Genomic DNA, 25,224 nt, shown 5'->3' on the forward strand with positions numbered 1-25,224 from the left:
ATTATATCTAAATGTTGTAGTAATATTTACGTATGAAATATTAGTTTGCACGATTTATCAATATTAATATGAATTTATCTTTCTTGTTATTAAAATATCTTTTGCTGATTATTTAATTTTTCTCTTACCTTATAATTAATTTGTATACTTTGTGTAAGATCTTATTTTGCCGCTTGAATTTATTTAGCTTTTAAACTCAATAAATCTTTAATATCTTAAGTAATTTTTAGTTTTATTTTATATTTAACTTACTCCAAAGTATAAATAGTCATAGGTATCTCAACTTACGTCTTTATATATATATATATATATTTTCTATTATAGTTTTTAATTAATTTTTCACCTCCATATTTCTAGCTAACATAGAAGAAAATCTATGAGTGGATTATTTTTGGGAGTCCATGTTGTAGTTAAGTGGGAAGGTTCAAAAAATTCAAATTATTTTCTATTTTAAATTATTTTTGAATTTCCAAATGTATTGGAAGTTTGTCCTAAAATTTAACACTTGTTGAATTGGTTGTGCCATTTGGCATTCTAATATTGTTTTGCCTTTCCTATTCTATATAGATAGATTCTACAAATTTCTCAAACATATATATAATTATTATTATGAGTTGATGATTTTTAAAAACTGTAACTATTATGGTTAGTGGACCGAACTTAAAAACTTAAAGAGTATAAATTTTATACATGAATAAGATAAATAAACTTTACACTATCATGTCACTTAGTATAATTGCAAGTAATTTTCTATGCAAATATCAATTGGTAACCTTCAAAAAATGAAAAACAATCTTCTATTGAAATGCAGTGATAAAAAGAATTCTTATAATGCTCATGCATATAACTTAAACTCTTAACTTAATTGCATATTATATTTATTGGCCAATAATATAGACAAGTAAAAACAAATAGAAACGAAAGGTAATTAGTTTTAATTCCTAAAATAAATTCAGTTAACTTCTGTTAATTGCTACTACTATAATGATTCCTATAATCAAGCTTGTCAAACACATTTCTCCCCAATTTCCATTCCCTCCAAACACCCCAATCACTTATACCCCCCCTCCCCCGGCCCCACCTCTAACATACAGTACAGAGTTCAGGAGCTCCATTACCGACTCGCTTGCTCTCGGTAAGTTTTCTGGAGTAGTATTTTACTTCTCATTTTCAATTCCTCTATATTTGCTTCAATTACTCAAAATTCATTTTCCTTTCAAAAACCCTAGCATCGAGTTTCTACTTATTTACTAGTTCGCATCGAGTTTCTACTACTTAATTACTAGTGCTCTGTCAGGTGATGTATTTTAATTCGGCTAATTTTCAGCTCTTCTTAAGTATTATTTTCTTAATATCTTAATATTTTTTGATTTGGTAACTTTCTTACTGTAATTAATTTTTTATTTTTATTTTGGTTGCGGTTTGCTTATGCAGAGATAGAAGAATAGTCACGGACTGTCAACATGTATATAAAACAGGTAAATTAGAAGTTTATGGCCCTAATTATGTGTTAACAGTTTTCTGTATGAATAGTCATGTTTCGGATGCTGACTTTTAGAAGATTGTTTCTTAGTGATTTTTTGTATTGGGGCATTTTTTCCATTGTAGGTCATTATCGAAGGGTTTAAGAGCTACCGGGAACAAGTAGCCACTGAAGATTTTAGTCCTAAAGTTAACTGTGTTGGTAATGTCACTTATACCCATGGTGAATTTTAGTGTGCCACATTTTTTTAACTGAGAGATGTTTTAAATTTTCTTCTGTGCAGTTGGCGCGAATGGATCTGGCAAGTCTAACTTTTTCCATGGTGGGTTACCCTGAAGTTTTTCTGGCATATTGTTATTTTGATGAGTCCATGCTACTTTTACTTATTTATCATCTTATTTACTTATTTATTCTGTTCCACAGCAATCCGTTTTGTTGTAAGCGACCTCTTTCATAACCTGCGCAGTGAAGAAAGGCAGGCTTTTCTTCATGTATGTTCTGTATTTAATCTTTAGAAAAAATGCAGTTATTCATGTCCTTTCATACATTTATAATGTTTGTAATATACCCCTTTTGCTGTACAGGAAGGAGCAGGTCACCAAGTATTATCTGCTTTTGTGGAAATTGTATTTGATAATTCAGACAATCGAATGCCGGTAAAGTGTTGAACTTGGTATACGTGCATTTTCATGCAATTTGTTCTGGACAAGCTGTTCTGGCCTTGCTATATTTTTCATTACTGGTTTCTAATTTGCAGGAGTTGGCTTGTATATGGAGTATAATTTTGGCCATTCACTGTTGCATTCTTTGGCTACAGTATATAAAATCAATTGTTTGCAGGAATAGCCTGTGAACTTAAGATGTGTTAGCTTCTGCTGGCCACTGTGCCACAGATAATTTTATGCTGTTCTTGAACTATTTTTACTTGTTTGGTCATTTCTCTCTGTAAGCACTTCTTTGAAACTCACAGTTTGCTTTACCTATCATATTAGAAAAGAAAAGGGCGAAGCTTACAATGTATGATGATGATCTTGAATTTTCTAATATTAAAAAAAACACTACTTTTAACTTAAGCTCCGACGATTAGCCAAAAAGTATTAAATTGAAATATATTATGGAAAAGGAGAACTTGCCTTTTGAACTTAGTGTTTGATTGTGATTCTAATGGGTGGTGGACATTGACAGTATGTTTGTGGTTGAGGTGTTGTTGTTTGGGGGGGGGGTTATAAATATGTTGCTGGCCAAAAGTTTAATTAGGAGCACCAACAATGTTTAGGCATTGATAGGAACGCATACAAGTAAATATTGGTCAAGCGAGTATAAGGTGATGTATACCTGTAGACGACTATGTTTGTTTTCCTCATCTATAGATTTTCCTCCATGAAGATAATTTAACACTTGTAAATTAAAAAAACAGAGAATATTTAAAAAAAAATTATATTATGCCCAAACAGAAAGTGATGCCTTGTATAGACATTGGAACTGGGCTCTGTCTTGTAAATACTATCCATGCTGAATAATTTGGAACTTATTTCTAGACTATTGCTGTGAGCTATGTCCTCATAAAATTTCAGTTGGAAGTTTGATTTGGAAGTTTATTGTCTAGGTTTTTGCCTATAAAATGATTATACTTGGAATAGCCTATTTGGAGGTTTTGGAGCTTGAATGCTTGGAAGACTGGTGGAAAGTATACAGCTAGCACCCTTCAGTTCCATCAGAAAAGAGGAACACATCTATCTACTTTAAACTTCACCTATTGTTGAAGAAAGAAAATGGCAAACTGTTTCTTCCCTGACAAAGAATGAAAGGGAAATTTGTTGTTAAATGCTGGAGTTGTAATTTTTGTTAATTGTGTTACTGCTGAAATAAAAAAGTACTTTATTACCCAAAAAGAGCTAGCTGGAAAGTCTCTGTTGTTCTCCCCTATAAAAAAATGAGGACTGGTTTCCACTGTTTGAGTAATTTAAGATCATGTCTCTGGTGTAGAAATTTTCTATTAGTAGAATAATTTTTTCCCCTTATTCAGATTAAATGAATTCTTTAAATCATGGTAATTTGGTAGCTGAAGAAATTGGAAAAATTAAGCGTCTGCTCCTCCATTGTCATTTAGCAGCTCAGGTTCGAATCAATCAAGCTGGGTTAACGTTTGTTCATGTCATGTGAGTAAGCGACACACAAAAGAATCAAAGGATAGAAAAAGAGAGCACCACCTCCCCTTAGATGAGGTTACTTAAGCTTGAAAAGTATCTTTCAACAACAGATAAAAGTTCTAAAGTCAACAATTAAAAAAAGGAAGATAAAAGCTGTAAAGATATCATGGTCACTCATTTGATTGAGAGAAACATTTAAAAAGAAATAAAGATAAGAGTGTTAGAGGGGAAGGGAGGTGTTTTCAACGGATATTACCAAAGAATTCTGATAGAACTTATAGTTTTTCTTTTGGGGAGAAGAAAGAAGTTACCAGGAAGCATGTAATAGAGCCATTCTTGATGATTGTCTTCTAATGTAATAGGAGGTTCTATTGATATGGTAATGGGCCTATATTTAATGTAAAATAATGAGAAGATTGGATAATTTCTCTTGTGTCTTGAAACTCCATAGTTTATGTGATTTTCCTTTGTTGGAACAGGGATGAAAGGCATGTCATCATTTCTTCATTATTCAACTACTTTGTGGATGTTGAAATTGTATACTTTTTGACAGGTTGATAAGGAGGAAGTGCGACTGCGAAGAACAATCGGTCTCAAGAAGGATGAGTATTTTTTGGACGGAAAACATATCACGTAAGTATTTTATAAGTATTGTTCATTGCCTCATTTTCACTGTATCTTCTGTCAGCCGCGTGATAGAATTTTTTGTCGTGTTGCAGGAAGACAGAGGTCCAGAATTTGCTGGAAAGTGCTGGGTTCTCTCGTTCTAATCCCTATTATGTTGTGCAGCAGGGAAAGGTACGTTAACACTGTTTTTCTACTTCTTATTCATGTGTTATATTCTCCTCATGTTTTCTTGCAGATAGCATCATTGACGTTAATGAAGGATTCAGAACGACTTGATCTGCTGAAGGAAATTGGAGGGACACGTGTTTATGAGGAGAGGCGTCGAGAAAGTTTAAAAATCATGCAGGAAACTGGCACGTTATCAAAATTTATGCTTCTTGGATATCAATGTATTGTTGCTAACATTTTTGCTAATCAGGTAACAAGAGAAAGCAAATTATTCAAGTTGTACAATACTTGGATGAGAGATTGAACGAGCTTGAACAAGAGAAGGAGGAACTGAAAAAATATCAACAGCTTGACAAGCAGCGTAAATCTCTGGAATACACAATTTTTGACAAAGAACTTCATGACGCACGCCAGAAATTGAATGAGGTAGAGTACTCAAATAGCAGAACTGAAAGATCAATGTGAGCATATTCAGGTTCTTTGTAAAGGGGAACTTGAGTGTCTCTTGATGGTGAATGTTCTTGTCAATGATAACAGATCATAGTTTAGATGGTTGTGATACTTGCAATTGTCTATCTGGGTTTTTTTACTTTGCTGTGACTGTCTTATGACACCCTTCTGGTCTATTTTTGCTTAGTTAACATTCATATGGTAATGCAGGACTTCAATTGGTTGTGATCTATCTGTTTAATTGTCTATGTAGCAGTTTCTTGGAGATGTACTTTCTACCATTATCTGGCTTAAGCATGGCAATCTGTATCCCCTGATAATCATTATTCCTATTCGATATCATGAATAGCTTGTTTGACAGTTTTACACGAATCCACACTTACTATATGACTACTTTATTGCAGGTAGAAGAGGCTCGGACCAAAATTGCTGAGAACTCTACTGAGAAGTATAATAGTGTGCTGGAGGCTCATGAAAAGTCCAAGGAGCTGGAGAAGTTGTCCAAAGATCTGACAAAAGAAATTCAAATTTTAAGCAAGGAGAAAGAAGCTGTAGAGAAACAGCGGACAGAGGCTATCAGAAAGCGAGCTAAGCTTGATCTTGATTACAAAGACCTTCAAGAGAAGATGTCTACAAATATTAAAGCTAAAGTACTCTTTTATTGCATGACTAATTGTTCTTCTCAATTGCAAGATTATAGTGTTAAAATAGCTGTGAGGATAAAATTGTCATTTTATGCTTTCTGTGTTTCAGGATGATGCACAGAAACAACTCATGCTTCTTGAAAGAGAAATTCAGGAAACAAAGAATGCACTCAATGATATCAAGCCTTTGCATGAGAAACAAGTAAAAGAGGAGGAGGACATCACTAGGGGGTATGTCGACTGTATGAGGCACTTTTTTGAACAAGCAAGTCTGATAGCTAAAATTTCGAGAAATTAGAATAAACCATTAACTTTTTATTCTTGCTACCAGAACGAGTTCTGGTCCTCGAGCATATGAAGTTTCAAGAAAGACAAATGTGTTATCAATCTTATGCTTCATTAAACTATTTCATCGAGGACAAAAAGAAAAATCATCAATGCGTGTTTGCTAATTTCTTGCTGGTTGCTTCTGATACTTAAATATTTTGTGTAAGTTTAATCCTACTTGTATCAGTCTGGCGTAATGCTGAAGTTCATGCAATATAGCTATATGTGAAACAAGATTGCAAAATATTGGTCAATTTGTTTCATACTGTGTGCTATGCCTTTTATCCTTTTCCTGGTTTCGTTTTCCTTTTATGCTGGTCGTCACTGTAGATTTAACAATCTTGGTGTCTTGAATAGGATTATGGATAGTGAAAAGAAACTTAGCATTCTTTATCAGAAACAAGGCCGTGCCACCCAATTTGCAAGCAAAGCTGCCAGGGACAAATGGCTACAGAAGGAAATTGATGAATATGAACGAGTTTTATCTTCAAATGTAACACAGGTAATATTCCTTGTTAAAATTGTTAGCACATGGAGCTATTTTGTCGTTTTTCTTACTCTTCAAGCCTTTGATTTATGAATGGTTGAGGACTCTCTGGTATATGTGTACTTAAAGTGTGTTATCGCTTTGGAGGGTTTTTATCAATATATGCCTAATATTTGACCTTGTTGATGCTAATGCATTTACAAATAGTAAGATAAAAAACTTACGATCAATAAAGTATATGTAAAGGCACCAAGTTTAGAATGTAGGCGATGCATATGAGTGCAGGGAAAGATTAACAATGTTAGGGTTCCGTTTCTTATGGTTCCCCAGAAAGATGGAGAATTCTTTTCGGTAAAAGTGATACATGAAGGATGGCCATCAGCCCAAGACATAAAGGGTCCAAGGAAGTGGGAGACTTAGCTGTTCTTGAGGCTGGATAATATGTGATGTATTGTGATTTGTGGAAATTTCTAATTTCTGTTATGGGGCCACTACACTATTGGTTGGGTTTTGCTAATAAATTAATTGCTAACGATCATTGGAATATGGTTATGGAGGATTTGGATACTTATGATTGGCCAAAAGTAATGGGAAGGGAAAGGAATTTAGTGATTACATATTGGAACGACAGGGAGAAGATTAGCATGGCCCCTGCACAAGGATGACAATTGACATGCACAAATCGAGAAATGGTCCAAATCTTCTACCTTATCTTATAAAACAACTAATATGCATCAGGCCCAAGCAAGTCGGGGTTGGTTATTTGAATCTGCACTGATCATGTTTCTCCATTTAAACTCATCTCAACTCATCTCAGGTCAACAACAAGAACAATTATGCTTCAGTCCCAAACAAGTTGGCGTCGGCTATATGAAGTCCTTTAAACGTTAGTTAATTTAATAGTGTTTTGGGATTCATTTTGGTCTAGTTTTTGGTAGAATTGATTTTCAAAAGATGTTTTCTTTACAAGTATTTTTTCTGAAAAATACATCTGGAAAACATTTTTGGAGAACTACTTTGGTTTTAGATTGCGTTTAGACTATCTTGGTTTTCTAGAGAGTAACTGCTTGGAATAGATTGTTTTTTAGATATCAAACTATTTAGTTAGGAGAACTGAGTTTGAGTTGGTTTTTATTTTCGGAAACCAATATAATTTGGTATTATGAAAACTGATTTTGTTTTCTAAGCCAAACAAGGCTGTTTTCTGCTTTGAAAAGAAGATTCCAAATATAATTTGAAACCAATTAGCATGCTTCTTAGCTGATGAAGAATTAGGAGGATATATTAAGTATATATACCACTTGCTCTGACAAGTTCAGATTTTAGGCATAGTTGGACATATATCCAATGTGGATCAGAGCAAGCAGATGTCTTAAATTTAAGTTAGATGGCACTGGGGATTATTTTTATTTTTTTTGGATGAAATAAGGTGTTTCATTGCTGGCATCAAGAAGATGCAAAATTACAAAGATAAGTAGATGTTAGCTCCAATACATTGTTACAGTACTCAGCCCAGGGAGCTAACCAGAAAAGCAAAAGGTATAGGGATTAAGCTTAAGAGTAAATGAACTGATAAAATCTAGGAGGGAGACAGCATTATTAACAGGGGAGAGAATATTCCAACTAAAAAGATACAAAAGCCATTTAGCTTTTAAAGAGTGATTTGGAGTTGATATGCCATTAAAACATCTGCTATTCTTTTCTTGCCAATGGCACCAAAAGTACTTGCTGGCTTTGTCAACTTTCCACATATTCCAACCTTCCACTGCCTCGTGATGTCTCGAGGTCGAGCCCAACTTAATCCCAAGATTGCTACTAATACATTCCATATCTGCAGCTACTGGACAGTGCTAAAATAAATGGTTGATAGATTCTGCATTTTGTAGGCATAAGTAGCATCTATTAACCAGCTGAAAGTTCCTCTTAGCTGCGATGTTTGACCATCTGTAGGTTCTAGACCTGCAAATAAATTCTGGCAGATCCACTTTCTAGATGTCTTCTTTCTTATTACGCTTAGCATACTAGATTTCTTTCAAAATATCTAAGCAAGCTTTCTATCGTAAAGCCAAAGACGCCGTAAGACAAGGTACAATTGTTGGGAAGGGGACATGATCAATAGAACCTGGCTGGATCCGGGCTGGGATAGTGCCACCCATTCTTAACCAGTTCTGTTCCTATCTTTTACTTTAAAAGGGGGGGGGGGGATCAAATTATTTAGCCAACAATAATTGTTCATAATCAACTAATATCCTTTTCATACTCATGGAACTAGGCTGCTTTTGTTGACTGACTATCTTTATTTCTTCACTCTCACTCAATACATCTTAGAGGTTATTGATCTCGTCCTTTTTGTGTCCTTGATTATTCCTGTCATAACTCATATGCATCGTTTAGTTGCAAGCTCCTTTTTCTCTCTTGTCAATGTTTGTTTGTCTTCTGTTGTTCACCTTAAATAAGAAGCGTCACGTTAACCACAATAATGAGGAAAAGGTTAATACTTAATGTGATCATTATGATTCTATACTTAATTGTCTTTATTCCTTTTTCTATCTCAGGAGAGAAAGCTTAGAGATGAAATTGATCAGCTCAAAAAAGACATGAGAGATCAAGATGATATAATCAAGCATCGTAGAGTTGAAATGGACAAAAAAGAAATCCTCATATCTGGCTATCGAAATGCTTATAATCAGTATAAAGTGGAGAGAGACAAGATGCATGATGAGAGGAAGTATGATTATATTTCAGTTTGTTAGGTTTATATGAGTGTTTTTGAACAGCATTATTTATCTAGAAATATCTGAATTCTACAACTTCGTACTTGTGTGTTCGTTCAGGTCCTTGTGGACACAGGAAACCGAGCTCACTACTGAAATTGAACGGCTCAAGGCTGAAGTTGTGAAGGCAGAAAAAAGCCTAGATCATGCAACTCCTGGTGTGAGTAACTGCTTTGACATGTATCTATGTAACATTCATGGGTTATATAGTCTCAACCTTACTAGCTTGGTACTTTTCGTTTTGCCGTTGATTTCATCAATGATAAGTAATCTGGTCGTCTAATATTTAACACTCGATTGCCAAATGTCCTGGTATGAAGTCTGTACCATGTTGTTTATCCAACTTTTTGTTGGTCAGTTTGGTGCTTCGAATTGCTCCTGTTATCAGTAGGTGTTGTCGTAAATGCATGTAATGGGCATTATGTGTTCACCTGGGAGGATGGTCCAGTGGAGTGCCTTGGTCTCGACTCTTGAGCCTAAACCAGTTCCTAAGTGATTGTTATCACGAGTTGAGGTAGTTGAAGAACTAAAATTTTCTGGGGCAAAAGAAATCAAATATCCCAGGAACTGTGATGTATCAGTGAAATATAGGTATTTTGTGTCACAACCTACAAACCTATTCATGAGAGACATGCTAAGTCTAGTATAATATGAGGTCTATTATGTTAAAAGATAAGATCACTGGAAAGAACTTACGTAGGTTAATATGTACAGCTACTATAAGAACTAACATAAAAATGGGGAATGCACAAAAGAATACAAACTGTGATAGGTCAAATGAGCCTGGAAAGTGGATAGGCTCTTAAGTCCATCCTACATACTTCTTAAGTAAACTTAAGAAAAAAAACCTTGATATGTTTAAAATTTTGACTCCCTGAATTAGGGTCTTCTCATTTTCAAAGCATCTTACATTTATTTCTCTCATGATATTGTCTGAGACAGCATTCCTATGCTTGTCCGTAGTTGTTAGATCTTCGTTCTGAGAAGTAGGAATAGAAGATAAAACTGGGACGGGTGAATACTATGTCATTTCTTTGTTCCAACTTACCCGAAATGGCATGTATTCCTGCACTGTAAAGATTCTAGATTTTTCATTCTATTTTTTTTTAATTCTCAGGATATCAGAAGGGGTCTGAATTCTGTGAGGAGGATATGCAGAGAGTATGAAATCTCTGGAGTATTTGGCCCGATTTTTGAGTTGCTTGTATGTGACGAAAAGTTTTTTACGGCTGTTGAAGTTACTGCTGGAAACAGGTATTGATCAAAGTTCTTCCAAGAACAACAAGCTGCTGATTATTGTCTTATGCAGCTTGCCAAGCTGTAACGCTACTTTGCATATATTCAATGCTTATACTCATGTGAGAAGGCACGGGAGAAAATATGATATATTGATATTGTATGTGATGCAATACAAGAGGTGCTATTTATAGCTACTCTATACAAAGGGGATACTACTCCTATTCCAATGTGGGACAATTACATAGCTATCTCTAACACTCCCCCTCAAGCCGGAGCATATAAATCATATGTACCGAGCTTGTTACATATATAATCAATGCGAGGACTAGTGAGGGACTTGGTGAAAATATCTGCAAGTTGATCATTCGATCTCACAAACTTCGTAGTAATATCTCCTGAGAGTATCTTTTCTCTGACGAAGTGACAATCAATCTCAATGTGTTTAGTTCTCTCATGAAACACCGGATTTGATGCAATATGAAGTGCAGCTTGATTATCGCACACAAGTTCCATCCGACTGATTTCACCAAATTTCAACTCCTTGAGCAATTGTTTGGTCCAGACTAGTTCACATGTTGCCATAGCCATTGCTCGGTATTCTGCTTCTGCACTAGACCGAGCAACTACATTCTGTTTCTTACTTTTCCAGGACACCAAATTTCCTCCTACTAAAACACAATATCCAGACGTAGAACGTCTATCAGAAGGTGATCCTGCCCAATCAGCATCCGAGTACCCAACGATCTGCTCATGACCTCGATCCTCAAACAGTAATCCTTTACCTGGAGCCGATTTTATATACCGGATAATGCGGACAACTGCATCCCAATGACTATCACAGGGAGAATTCATAAACTGACTTACAACACTCACAGGATAAGAAATGTCGGGCCTAGTCACTGTGAGATAATTTAATTTACCAACCAGCCGCCTATAGCTTGCAGGATCGCTAAGCGGCTCCCCCTGTCCAGGCAGAAGTTTAGAATTCGGATCCATCGGCGTGTCAACAGGTCTGCAACCTGTCATCCCTGTTTCCTCAAGAATGTCTAACACATATTTCCTTTGAGAAATAACAATACCTGAGCTAGATTGAGCAACCTCAATACCTAGAAAGTACTTCAATCTGCCTAGATCCTTAGTTTGAAAGTGCTGGAAGAGATGCTGCTTCAGATTAGTAATACCATCCTGATCATTGCCCGTAATAACAATATCATCAACATAGACTACCAGATAAATACATAGACTTGAAGCAGAGTGGCAATAAAACACAGAGTGATCAGCTTCACTACGAGTCATGCCAAACTCCTGGATAACCGTGCTGAACTTACCAAACCAGGCTCGAGGAGACTGCTTTAGACCATAAAGTGACCGACGCAAGCGACATACAAGGCCACGAGACTCCCCCTGAGCAATAAAACCAGGTGGTTGCTCCATATAAACCTCATCCTCAAGATCACCATGAAGAAAGGCATTCTTAATGTCCAACTGATAGAGGGGCCAATGACGAACTGCAGCCATGGATAGAAAAAGGCGAACTGATGCCACTTTAGCCACTGGAGAGAAGGTATCACTGTAATCTAGCCCAAATATTTGAGTGTATCCTTTGGCAACAAGACGTGCCTTAAGTCGATCAATCTGGCCATCGGGACCAACTTTGACTGCATAAACCCAACGACAACCAACGGTAGATTTACCTGAAGGAAGAGGAACAAGCTCCCATGTACCACTTGTATGTAAAGCAGACATCTCGTCACTCATAGCCTGTCGCCATCCTGGATGAGACAATGCTTCACCTGTAGACTTAGGGATGGAAACCGAGGACAATGAAGATATAAAAGCATAATGGGGAGATGACAGACGATGATAACTCAAACCAACATAATGAGGATTAGGGTTTAGTGTGGCCCGTATACCTTTTCGAAGTGCAATCGGTGTACTAGGAGCAGGATCCGCAGTAGGAGCCGTGTCAGGTGCAGGACGAGAACCAGATGGGCCTGATGTAGGGCGCGAACGACGTTGATAAGTCGAGTGGTGTTCCTGTGGCCGGGGAACTAGGAGGGATAACACTGGACTCCTCAAAAGTTGGTATGGGTGAAACCTCTGTGGTTGAAGGTGGAGGAGGATTACTAAACTCCTTAAAAGTCGGTATAGGTAAGACCTCAGATATGTCATGGTGGTCAACAAAAGTGACATCAGTTGTGAAGAAAGGTTTAGACTCGAAAAATGTGACGTCAGCTGACATAAGGTACCTATGAAGATCAGGTGAATAACAATGATATCCCTTCTGAACACGAGAATAACCAAGGAAGACACACTTGAGAGCACGAGGAGCTAACTTATCTTTCCCCGGGGCTAAGTTATGAACAAAACATGTGCTCCCAAAAACCCGAGGTGGAAGAGGGTATAAGGCTGACTGGGGAAACAATATTGAATGTGGAATCTGACCCTTGATGGGAGATGAAGGCATCCTATTAATCAAATAACAAGCTGTGAGAACTGCATCGCCCCAAAAACGCAGCGGAACACGAGACTCAATTAGAAGTGTGCGAGCAGTCTCAATAAGGTGCCTATTCTTTCTTTCTGCAACCCCATTTTGCTGAGGGGTATAAGGACAAGATGTCTGATGAATAATTCCATGAGAAGACATAAACTGCTGAAACTGAGAAGATACATATTCTAAGGCATTATCACTGCGAAAAATGCGGATAGAGACACCAAATTGGTTTTTGATTTCAGCACAAAAACTCTGGAATATAGAGAATAACTCAGAACGATCTTTCATTAAGAAAAGCCAAGTACATCTTGAGTAATCATCAATAAAGCTAACAAAATAACGAAATCCCAAGGTTGAACTGACTCTACTAGGACCCCATATATCAGAATGAACCAAGGAGAAAACAGACTCTGCATGACTCTCAACACTACGCGTAAAGGAAGCTCGGGTATGTTTCCCAAGCTGACACGACTCACAATCTAATCTAGACAAACTGGATAAACTAGGCACCATCTTTTGAAGTTTGGATAAACTCGGATGTCCTAAACGTCTGTGGATTAGATCTGGAGGATCTGTAACTAGACATGTTGTGGAAGGACTGAGCGAGTTAAGGTAGTAAAGACCTTCTGATTCACGACCTGTACCAATTGTCCGTCCCGTACTGCGGTCCTGCATAATAAAAGAATCATCAATAAAATATATACCACAATTGAGGGCACGAGTCAAACGACTAACAGATGCAAGACTAAAAGGACAACCAGGAACATAAAGAACGGAATCTAGGGTGATAGAAGACAATGGGTTGGCTTGTCCAACTCCTTGTGCCTTAGTTTGACATCCATTGGCTAAAGTAACAGTAGGAAGAGACTGTGAATATACAATATTCGACAAAAGTGATTTATTACCAGAGATATGATCAGAAGCGCCTGAGTCCATGACCCATGGTCCAAGAGTACTAGACTGGGAAACACAAGCAAAAGAATTACCAGCAATAGGAGTGTCAGTCTGGGCAACTGAGGCTACTTGTGGAGATGTTTGCTTACTTGCTCGATACTGAAGGAGCTCATTATATTCTTCTTTAGATACAGAAAAGCCCTGGTTACCTGTAGTCTCGCTCTGAGCAACGTAGGCATTTTTGGGTGGACGGCCATTTAAGGAATAACACATTTCGCGAGTGTGTCCAAGTTTGTGACAATAAGAACACTTGGGTCTAGATCTCCCAAAACGACCGCCTCCTCGTCTATTCTCCATAGCTTGAGATGCCCGAACATCCACTGTCTGGGATGCAAGAATAGAGGAATCAAGTATCTGGGATGAAATCACTGGGTGACTTGGTGCTGCAGCAAGGCGAAGTAATCGAGAGAATAATTCATCAACTGTAGGGACAGTCGGACTCGCCAAAATCTGGTCTCGTACTGAATCAAGATCATGAGGAAGTCCAGCGAGTGTAAGAACTAGAAACATTTTCTGTCGCTGCTCTTGTTGTTTTGACACACTAGCAGAAACTGGCATCAATGTCTCAAATTCCTCCATGACTGCCTGTACCTGACCCAAGTAAGTAGACATATCTAATTCTTGCTTCTTTAAGTTTGTCATCCGTGATATCACATCATAGAAGCGAGATATATCATTAGTGTATAACGTACGAGCCTTTGCCCAAACCAAATAACATGTCTGGAATGGCCGAAACAAAGGCATCAACTTAGAATCAATAGAACGCCACAAGATGCTACATAATTGAGCATCAATTTTTGCCCAAAGCGCTATCGCCTTTTCATCTCCTTCGCTAGACTGTTTAATCAGATGATCTTGCACACCTTGACCTTTACACCACAACTCGACAGATGAAGCCCAAGCTAAGTAGTTTGAACCTCCCATTAAAGGTTCCGAGGTAATCATAACATTAGAGTTTCCAGAACTCATGCTTTTAGACCCAAAAACATCAATTCCCAAAGACATCTTGTAAATTATTACCAAATAAGAGAAATAATCAACTGTAATCCACTGAAAATAGAGTAAGGAACACTGAACCAGAATAGTAAACTACTGTAGCAGTTGGAAAGTTACTGTTGCAGCCGGAAAATATTCAAAGTGGTCGGAATGAAATAAAAACAGTAGGGGTAGGATCGGAATTACCAGAAGACCCAACTGTTCTGAAGGAACTTTTTAAAAAAATGGCCGGAAGTCAACTTTTTGAAATCACTATTCACGTCGGAGAAATAAAAAAGTGGTCGGAATTTGGTGTAACTTGGATGGGTAGGCTCGGAATTGCAAGGGAAACAATCTGTCCTGAAGAGTCGTCGCCAAAAAATGGCCGGAAGGTGGCCCACGTAACGTTGGAACTTTGCCGGAAAATTTTCTTTGGACAGCTACAGTACCGCCAGAGATTTTCACTGGGATTTGGTCGCCGGACAGTGACTACTCTTGTGGTAGTGTTGGATTTTGTGCACAACACTGACCGAGACAAAGCAGACGCAAAACAACTTTGAAAGTCGCCGGAAAAAAAGGTTCCGGTGACTGATTTTACTTCCCGGAATCGTTGGAATTTATGCACAGCGATAAATCTCTCACGATAGCTCTGATACCATGTGAGAAGGCACGGGAGAAAATATGATATATTGATATTGTATGTGATGCAATACAAGAGGTGCTATTTATAGCTACTCTATACAAAGGGGATACTACTCCTATTCCAATGTGGGACAATTACATAGCTATCTCTAACAACTCACATGACATCTTCTTTCTGTCTTTGCAGCTTATTCCATGTGGTGGTTGATAATGATGAAACATCAACTAAAATTATTAGACACCTCAATGCACAAAAAGGTGGACGAGTTACATTTATTCCATTGAACAGGGTTAAGGCTCCACATGTTAATTATCCAAATAGCTCTGATGTGATTCCGCTTGTGAAGAAATTGACGTTTTCTGATGTATATGAAAAAGCATTTAAGCAGGTCAGTTACAAAGTTTTTAGTTTCATCACTTCAGTCATGAATTAACCAGTCTTTTGTGGCTGGTCCTGTGGGCTTTCATGGTAGATTTTCACTTGCCTAATCTGTTTAGAATCAGAACAATTTAATATTTGTTCATAATACAGATATTTAGTTCTCTACTGGATCTTTATATACTTTTTCTATGATTAAGACAAGAGGATTTTCTTTTTGTGGCTGTGTTTTTTCTTCTCTACTCTGTTATCTGGAAGTTTGACTGGACTGTAAATAAACATCTTGATTCGTTTTGTATTTATATTCTTTTTAACTTTTAGTATATTTAGTAAAGCTGTTGCTACTTCTCATGTCTCTAGTTCCAGTTAAGAGTTTCTATATTTATCTCTGCCAGGTGTTTGCAAGAACAGTAATTTGTAAAGATCTGGATGTTGCTACCAGGGTTGCTCGTACTGATGGGCTTGACTGCATTACTCTTGAAGGTTAGAATTTGAGACACCTTGTTGTGATTACTTTGACTGGTGTTTGGTTGCATTAGCCTGATCTGACCTGACTTCTTTATGTAGGTGACCAAGTTAGTAAAAAGGGGGGCATGACCGGTGGATTTTATGACTATAGACGCTCAAAATTGAGGTTTATGAGCACCATCAAACAGAATATAGTGTCCATCAACCTGAAGGAGCGTGAACTTGAGGAAGTTAGATATAAACTTCAAGATATCCTTACTGGGTTGCAACCTCTACTAAAATTTACAATTTAAAATTGTTCAGTACCCTTTTTATTTTAGCGTGTTATTCTTTTCGATCCTTGCTTCTACTATTGCTCAAGGTAACTCCCTTGGCTTCTTCACACACTTCACTCATTTGTGTGGGATATCACAAATCTTTGAGTCTTTGACTACGTTACAAGACCAGTGGTTTACTCAGATGATATGGTTTTTATTCAAACTAGAAACTTTTTTTTTTATGAAACACTCAGTAATGGTATAATAACATGTGTGTTCTTTGCACCTAAGGGTGTGGCTTAGTGGTCAATGAAGTGGTAGTAGAACCAGAAGGTCTCAGCTTCAAATTCTAGCGGAGGCAAAAAAACACTAGGTGGTTTCTTCCCATCTGCCTAAGCCTTGGTGGATAGAGTTAACACGATACCTGTGCTGGTGAGAGGTAGCAGGTACTCACTGGAATAGTCGAGGTGCATACAAGTTGGGTCAGACACCACCATCATTAAAAAAAAAACGTTCATTCTTTCTCATCATTTTGATTTGCTAAAGGGCTTACCGTGCATGAAGTGTTCCTTGGATAGTGCGAGGTAGGGGGAGAATGGGAGTATACCATACATTTCCTTCCCCTTCCTTTTGTGCGAAGATGTTGTTTCCACGCCCCGAACATGTAAGGACCAACTTGTAAGGTCATCGAAGGAGCAATTCTGCTGTTGCTCTAGGATCTGTTCAATGTCATGCGAATTAGATCCAGTGGATATCATTTGCATTTAATTTAATCGTTTGAAGAATCTTAAAATATCCTCCTTGCGGGGGTCTAGGTGGACATAACTCATGAATTAAATTCATTGTAGCTGCTATTTATATTAAAGACCTTGACGTACGAAAAATCCGTTAATTAATTTAATGTAAGTTGGATTAAAGTGGAGATTTTTTCAGGTTGGCATCAGCTCTGCCGTGTTAATCAAGTCATTCTTCTGGCTTAAGGTACCAAAGAAAGTTTAAGGTAGGGTGGAAAATGTGAAAGGAAAAAACTTGTCAAAGGTAGCCTATGCGTTGTATGCTCTCGATTGACTAATACTATTAGAACATAAGTCTCCTCACTTGAGCTTGGAATGCATTGAAGCAGTTAATGGGCCTTGAGACTTATTGAGACTTCAATATGTGCATAAGTAATGTATATGCCATTCAAGTTTCTTTTACAAAATTAATTGGAATAATGATATCCTTTTTTGTTGTACTGACATGCACCGGTTACTTCTTTTCACTTAGAAAGTTTTGCAAACACTTCTTTTGTGTGGCTTAGAATGTTACTGGCGACAACAAGGTCTTATAGTTCTCCTTTCTTGGTGTCACCGGCATTATTTATCCAGTGTTCTAAGGACGTTCATTATATACCCTTCACCTTTTATGCTTTCACTTAGCCTTTCCCACAGATAGACCAGAAAATTAATGAACTTGTGGCTGAGCAGCAGAAAAATGATGCTGCCCTGGCTCATGACAAGTCTGAGTTAGAACAACTTAAACAAGATATTGGTAATGCTGAAAGACAGAGACAATCCATCTTAAAAGCTCTTCAAAAGAAGGTGCCTCCTCTTGAAAAACTTTTGGAGCTCTTGCCGCTACTGCATTTCTTCTTTAATTAGAGACTGTCAATGTTTGCAGGAGAAACTGCTTGATAATATTTTGAGTCAAATAGATCAGCTAAGAGCTAGTATAGCTGTGAAACAAGATGAAATGGGAACAGAACTTGTTGATCATTTAACACCGGAAGAGCGAGATTCTTTGTCACGCTTGAACCCTGAAATTACGACTCTGAAGGAGAAGCTGATTGCGTGCAGGGCAAATCGGATAGAGGTTTGTTGACATCAGGATTACTGAAATCAATATGACATATCGATACAAATCAGTAGCTGATTTTCGCTCGTCTTTTGTAGACTGAAACCAGAAAAGAGGAGCTTGAGATGAATCTGTCAACAAATCTTGAAAGACGAAAACAAGAGTTAGTGGCGATGAATTCTTCTGTCGACGTTGATATGTTACAGGGTGAAGTTGAGAGCAAGAATCAGGAACTTAAGGATGCAGAGTCACTAGTTGACCATGTGACTGAAGAGCTTACAAGTGAGTCCTTTATTTGATTTTGAAGCTTCTGGTATTGTATATATTCAAAATTCTTAATACAAAAATGGCCTGCACAGGGGTTTCTGGAAGTATAGATGAACGAAACAAGAGGCTCAAGAAGATTAAACAGGACAAGGATAAGCTGAAGGTAAATATTCTATATTGCAGCTTCATATGGCCTGTTTAGATTTGCACTAATACATGATTTTGTTATAGACTCTTGAAGATGAGTATCAGAATACACTTCAGGATGAAGCAAGAGAATTGGAGCAGCTACTAAGTAAACGGAACACTTGTCTCGCCAAGCAAGAAGAGTACTCGAAGAAAATCCGGGAACTGGGTCCTTTATCTTCTGATGCCTTTGAGACGTATTGCCTCTTCTCTAAATTTGCATATATACTTTTCGGCATTTGAATATGGAGAACTCTATTTCGCTTTTATTTTCTTTTATTGTTTATTTTGACAGATCTTTTCAAAAACACGCAGATGTACGTACAACTGTTAGTGACTATAATAATCATAAACTGTTATTATTATAGGGTGAAGAGGTGAATTCCCTGAAAGGATGCCCTTTACGTATCTATTTTACAAAATCTAGTTAATGAAGGAAAAGTGATACATATGGGGCATATTGAAAAAAGTTACATAAAGGGTGAAGTCTAAGCTGTTCCATACCTAATGACTAAATTGCGTTTGTTTGGTAAACCTCCATGGGGTATTAGAGTAAGACCTAATGACTAAATTGCGTTTTTAAATATCTTCTTTCTGCATGTTCAGTCTCACAAAAAAATCTTCTTTTTGCATGTAGAAGAACCTTTAAGGCATATAAATTATTAGAAGATATAGTCTCACAAAGTATGACTGCGTTGAGGCTATTTGGCCTTATCTTGCCTAACGTGTGCCTTTCAAATCATCGTTCATCAAAACATTGTAAACTGTCTTATGAGTCCAGTTTGAATTTTTTCAAGTGTTTTTATCTAGTTGAAATGCCACAAATCGCGTCAACTGTGAACTCTCTTCTATTTTTGCACCAGAACGTTGAAATTCAAGTATGGACATATTTCTGATACATTTGGGTGCCATTGTCAGCTAGACAAAACGAAGTTAAGAAATCGTGTAAAATTGATGGTTGTCGAAAGTGAGAAGCAAGAATTTGACCTTTGTAAGACTGAGGTCTAGATTGCTGTCTTATCTTAAAGCTCTTGAGGACAGCTGTGTCTCCATCTCTTTTCATATGTGTTTGATCCTGTTCGTACTTGTGTGTTTCTGCATTTTGTATTTAAGAGTAAGGCAGTAAGCTATTATCCTTTATCTGCTGGTTAAAATTGCTTCTCTTTTTAGTTCCTTTTTAATGTCTATGCTTCATGAAAGGAATAATTTTAAACCTGTTATTTTTACTTGTTTCCCTCTTAAACCTTTTAATCTTTTTTTTTGTTGTGGTGGTGGTTGGGGGAGGGGGGGGGGGCGGTTAAAAGTTTATAAAAGAAAAGGCGGAGATCCTCTAAAGCATGCCTTCTAGTGTAAACCTGTGTTCTTGTGATGTTCAAAGTGTTCAGTTGTATAATCCGTGCGCATTTTATACGTTTTTGACCTCTCAAATCTTATTTCGCACTAGGCCCAAAAAAAGGAAGTTACATATGTATATTACCTTAGATAGGTGCATTGGCTTTTATTCTTCTGACATAATAGTGGGAACTGTTTAATTGTCAGTTGGCTATAAATATAATGAGGGTGTAAATTCTAGGTACAAAAGAAGGAATGTAAAAGAATTATACAAGATACTGCACAAGTGTAACGAGCAGCTGAAACAATTCAGCCATGTAAACAAAAAAGCACTTGATCAATATGTAAATTTCACCGAGCAAAGAGAAGAACTCCAAAGAAGGCAAGCTGAATTAGATGCTGGTGATGAGGTATATAAGTCGTGTATTTTGTGGATTTGGACTTGTATGTTTATGTATTGATAGCAGTTCTTAGTTTGACTTCCTTCATTTGCCTTGCATCAATATTGGCAGAAAATCAAGGAACTTATATCAGTTTTGGATATGAGGAAGGATGAATCAATTGAGCGCACGTTCAAGGGTGTGGCTAAACATTTCCGTGAAGTATTCTCTCAACTCGTGCAAGGAGGTCATGGGTTCTTAGTTATGATGAAGAAAAAGGTTTGTTTTGTTTGTTGCATAAAATAGTATGTGTGTATTCCATTGGGCTATCTCTTGCTCATTTTTCTAGTTTCTCTTGTTCTGTTCCAAGCGCTTATTATAGTAAACTAGCAATAAACAGATCCCCTTTTTGTTTGTATGACAAGTCTCATGGAAATTAAACCATATTTACGCAAATAAGTGTTTCTAAAAGTCATTTAGATCAACATCGCATGTAGAGATGTAAAAACGAAGTGCAAACATAGACTTATAAGAAATTATGAAAATGTCTTAGTGAGAGTGATCAATATGGTTACATATGGCCATGTACCCCTCGACAGTGGAAGATGAATTATATTGCGTAGAATGACAACCATTCCTTTCCTCTACTTTGTCATTGAAACTTATCACAACTGATGTAAATGAGCTAAACAAACAGAAACTCAATAGACGGTGCTCAACAAATTATTTGAGAGGAATTTTTTTGAAAAACAACAGACTAATAGGATTGGCAATATAAGAAAGAGGAAAAGTATATTGGTTGGTGAACTTCTTGAATGCTTAGCTGGCTTAAGAAATCGAAGTATCTCTCATTCATATGGAGTATTCAGTAGATTACATATAGCTAGAACTCAAACTTCGAAGGACGATTCCAATAAATTGTCCATTGAAAATGAAGAGATACAGAGGCCATAATAAATGGAATAGTACGTTAAAGACAGTGTTTGACATAACTATAGTATATAATACTTTACAAGTGTTCCTCTCCAAAAAAAAAAAAAAAAACACAAAAGTTTACATGAGTGGCTTTCCTGATTCTTAATTTTTGTGATTGTAATTTCCAAGTATTTATGTCCAATAATATGCACTTTTGGATTGCATTTCCCTACTTTTATTCCACATTTTCAATTTGACTTCCTAGGACTAATGGCATTTTTTGGTGCACATGTTCTCATTTCATAAAACCATTGAGTTCCACCATTAAAATGGGAATATTTCTTTGCCGCCTCTGCGTTTCATGTTTAGTCTGAAAGCTAAAAACATGAAAAACTCAAAAACTAACCACATTCAACAGCAATCTTCTATGGTGTCTTGGTACCTCTCTCTAATGACAATTAATAAAGTTGCATAGACCTCTGATCAACAAGGAAACAGTTCTTGGATCATTTTTAATCTTTATCTCAATAATAGAGGCTTTAGAACGATTTTACACAAAATCTCTTGAACTTGTATTCAAAAACTTAATGCGTCTTTGAGACTTTTGAGAATATGACAGGATAAAGATAAGAAAACACAATTGATGGTCCCGGAAACATGTGTGATATGATCCTGTAGGTGTCCTTTAAGTATTGCATATAAAATTGTCACTAAGCAATACTAAGCTGATACAATACTCTTCCATAATTTATAAATGAGTAAATATGTTAACTCGGCTATTTATCATTATCAGATGCATATATAAAATGGCAATTTACACATTTTTTGTAAGGATGAGTTTCTGGAACTACATGAATCTTGCAAGTTGAATTTCTTGAATGATGAGGATCATTGGTGTCTTTTGTGTTGTTTCTAGGATGGCGAGGACGATGACAATGATCCTGATGATGATGAGCCTCGTGCTGATATGGAGGGAAGGGTTGAGAAATATATTGGTGTGAAAGTGAAGGCATGTAATTTCGTACCTTCTTATATCATCTGCTGTTTGTTGATGCAGTATTGTCGACGAGACCATCTCTTCGTTTTTGAATTCTATATTGGAGTAATACTTCTGACAATCACGCAAAAAAATTAAAATACGTTCATTTTCAGGTATACGGCTTGTATACGGGGTTAGTCCCCAATTGTTAATAAAATTATTTACCTAATCAAAAAAAAAATCACTCAAAAAAATTATGGTCATGGAAATGTTGTGCTGTTCCAAAAATTACTTTGAAATATGCATCTTGTTAGCTCATTTTCAATTGGTACTTGCTTTTTGGGGATAAGGGTCAAATTTTTATAAAATATGAACAGCACAAAGATAGTGTGTCAAAAAGTTACAGACTCTGCAATTTTCAATTGGCACTTCAGTTGAATTTTCCTCTAACTCAATGTTCTTGCTGTAGGTGTCCTTCACTGGACAAGGAGAAACACAGTCAATGAAACAGTTATCAGGTGGTCAGAAAACTGTGGTAGCGCTGGCACTTATATTTGCCATACAAAGATGTGATCCTGCCCCATTTTATCTTTTTGATGAGATAGATGCAGCACTAGATCCTCAATACAGAACAGCCGTGGGGAGTATCCTAGAGTTAAAATTATTTCCTGCATTCCTCCTTCTCTCTCTACAGTCTCCATGTATACTTCCTTTTATCCTTTGACTATAATTTTCTAGATATGGTTCGTGATTTGGCAGACAGGGGCAGCACACAATTTATTACGACGACATTCCGGCCGGAGCTTGTGAAAGTGGCTGATAAGATATATGGTGTGATACACAAAAATAGAGTTAGCCGTGTCAACGTTATCTCCAGGGACGATGCCTTAGATTTTATTGAGCATGATCAATCTCATAACTGATTGAGGTGAGCATTATATATGATAAAATTGTTGATGTATCCCCAGAAAAATTCTTGGGGATATAGTCAATAGGAGCCACCATAATCGTCACAATTCCAGCCTCCTATCTTTCAGTAAGAAAATAGTATTAGGGAATTTGAAAAGTAAAATTTAGGATGGAAAGATTTTTTATTTGTGTTCAGTTAATCTATTGAAGTTGTCTAATTGGTGTTAATTTATTTTCTGGTAAGGTGGTACAGGAGGAATGGATGGCAGGTGAAGCTTTTTCATAACTTGGACAGATATTCTGCCATTCCTCTACTTGTCTAGCTGATGCTTCATTGTAGGATATGCTGAATATTGTTAGTTTTGTGGAATACTGATGCTAACTTAAAGAGAGCATAGTGCTAATGGGTATTGATCTCCTATTTCTGTAAATGTTACACTTTGTTGATGTAGTGTTCTCTTATAAAAACGCAGTTATGTATGTAATGTATGAACAGAGACGCTTTGTTTATCATCTACTCCATTATGTTCAATATTTTGGGCTCTTTGATTTCGGGGGAAAGTTTGGTGATGGAAGCAGATGTAGGATGGGTTCTGTATGTTCACAACTAACAGTGCAGTGCTACATCTAAGATTATTCGAAATTGTTGGGTGCAACCGATGATGCACTTCTTCCTTTTTAGGGTGATACAGAAATGAGATAACCTTGTAAAACGTCAACGGATAGAATTGAAATAGAAACTAGGGACTAAATGATCATTGTCTTGGTCTCAGAACCATCTATTTACCAGCAATAAGAGTGAATCATGCACGAAAGACAGTAAATGAGGTTTTCCGTGCCAATTTTACGTGGTAACTTTATTAATCGCGATTATAAGGGTTTTGGTACAAAATGTGTGTTTTTGCAGTGACCGTCATAGTAGCCATGGAAAGTAATACTTTAGTGGAGCCTGTACTCAGTAGTCAGTACTCACGATTATGTACAGCCAACATATCCTGAAGCCTTTTACTTGAGATGGCTATTTTCTAAAGACGGGGCCCAAAAGTGCCAATGGGCACTATCTCTACCTAGAAGTTCCTTTGGTGGGACTGCAATGTTGATTTCATTAGTGAGCTTAAATTTCTGTGCATGAACAAGAAACAATATTTAGAGGAAATGGTTGAATGTAACCCTATGATCTTGCAAAGATTTCTTGTGTGTTATTTTCAAATGTTGTATGTGAGAATAATGATTTCTTTTGAAAAGAGACATAAAACTAAAAGTAAATTTGCAAAGGGTTACTGAACTAGTTGATTCTAAAATTTAATGCCTTTTAAATTGGTAACATAAATATGATTTAAGTAAAGATCTGTTATCACGGCCGCATCAAAATTCAAACATGAAAAGCACTTGAAAACTGCGGCGACCAATATTCTGGCTTGAAGAATCAAGATACATATTTGGGGTTGGGATTAGCTCCATTACTTAATGCTCCAGCTTGATTGATGGCACGTGTCCATATGGAAATCTAACGGTGTCATTATATTTCTTCTCATCCCCTAATCTAAGACTGGTTTTCTTTTTCCAAAATGATATAAGCAGGCTTCTTCCCATTTATGGCCTTAAACATCTGATATGTAACTCCTTTTCTTTTTTCCATTTTTTTCTTTCGGAATTTGTGTTTTCATCCTTTCACGTATCTTTTGGTCCTAAGTACTCTCAATTTAAACAGACACGACCACGCCACCAATACTTCCAACTTGAAAGCAATATTATAACAGTAAGAAACCATCATCACATATATAATCTTAAGGAAATCCCTCAACTTTCTACCTTCTGCTCTTTCTCCAATTTCCAATAATAAATAATAAAACAAGAAGATCACTAGCTTTTGATGTAAGCTTATACCCTTTTAATGTTTTCTAA

General features: G+C 36.8%; 1 protein-coding gene and 1 non-coding gene across 4 annotated transcripts; both read left to right on the forward strand.

Annotated features, from left to right (window-relative positions):
• Positions 1-1,012: 1,012 nt before the first annotated feature.
• Positions 1,013-23,851, forward strand: LOC104247532 (structural maintenance of chromosomes protein 3). 3 transcript variants are annotated; one of them, XM_009803575.2, is made up of 30 exons: positions 1,013-1,135; positions 1,435-1,478; positions 1,609-1,684; positions 1,767-1,805; positions 1,907-1,974; positions 2,068-2,139; positions 4,187-4,266; positions 4,353-4,431; positions 4,496-4,613; positions 4,679-4,854; positions 5,283-5,528; positions 5,632-5,753; positions 6,207-6,351; positions 8,892-9,064; positions 9,171-9,270; positions 10,228-10,364; positions 15,602-15,803; positions 16,189-16,276; positions 16,361-16,510; positions 17,947-18,098; positions 18,178-18,369; positions 18,450-18,633; positions 18,711-18,781; positions 18,850-19,001; positions 20,378-20,546; positions 20,649-20,795; positions 22,348-22,440; positions 22,880-23,054; positions 23,149-23,338; positions 23,564-23,851. In XM_009803575.2, exons 2-29 carry the CDS (start codon positions 1,464-1,466, stop codon positions 23,331-23,333), a joined length of 3,606 nt encoding a protein of 1,201 aa, XP_009801877.1. In that variant the 5' UTR covers positions 1,013-1,135; positions 1,435-1,463; the 3' UTR covers positions 23,334-23,338; positions 23,564-23,851. The 3 variants fall into 3 exon arrangements, with proteins under 3 accessions (XP_009801877.1, XP_009801893.1, XP_009801883.1); XM_009803591.2 differs by having other exon boundaries at positions 23,573-23,851; XM_009803581.2 differs by having other exon boundaries at positions 1,132-1,297.
• LOC138872310 (U6 spliceosomal RNA) lies at positions 6,937-7,040 on the forward strand. Its single transcript, XR_011400768.1, has one exon. It is a non-coding gene; the product is annotated as a U6 spliceosomal RNA (small nuclear RNA).
• Positions 23,852-25,224: the final 1,373 nt, after the last annotated feature.

The sequence above is a fragment of the Nicotiana sylvestris genome, chromosome 6, assembly GCF_000393655.2.
Source record: "Nicotiana sylvestris chromosome 6, ASM39365v2, whole genome shotgun sequence".
Lineage (NCBI taxonomy): Eukaryota > Viridiplantae > Streptophyta > Magnoliopsida > Solanales > Solanaceae > Nicotiana > Nicotiana sylvestris.

What these genes read in the sequence shown, in the direction of transcription:
- LOC104247532 (XM_009803575.2), top strand. An exon ending in TATCTTCAAATGTAACACAG is followed by an intron (nt 6,352 to 8,891) that starts GTAATATTCCTT and finishes TTTCTATCTCAG; the next exon opens with GAGAGAAAGCTTAGAGATGA. An exon ending in TAGTTATGATGAAGAAAAAG is followed by an intron (nt 20,796 to 22,347) that starts GTTTGTTTTGTT and finishes TGTTGTTTCTAG; the next exon opens with GATGGCGAGGACGATGACAA.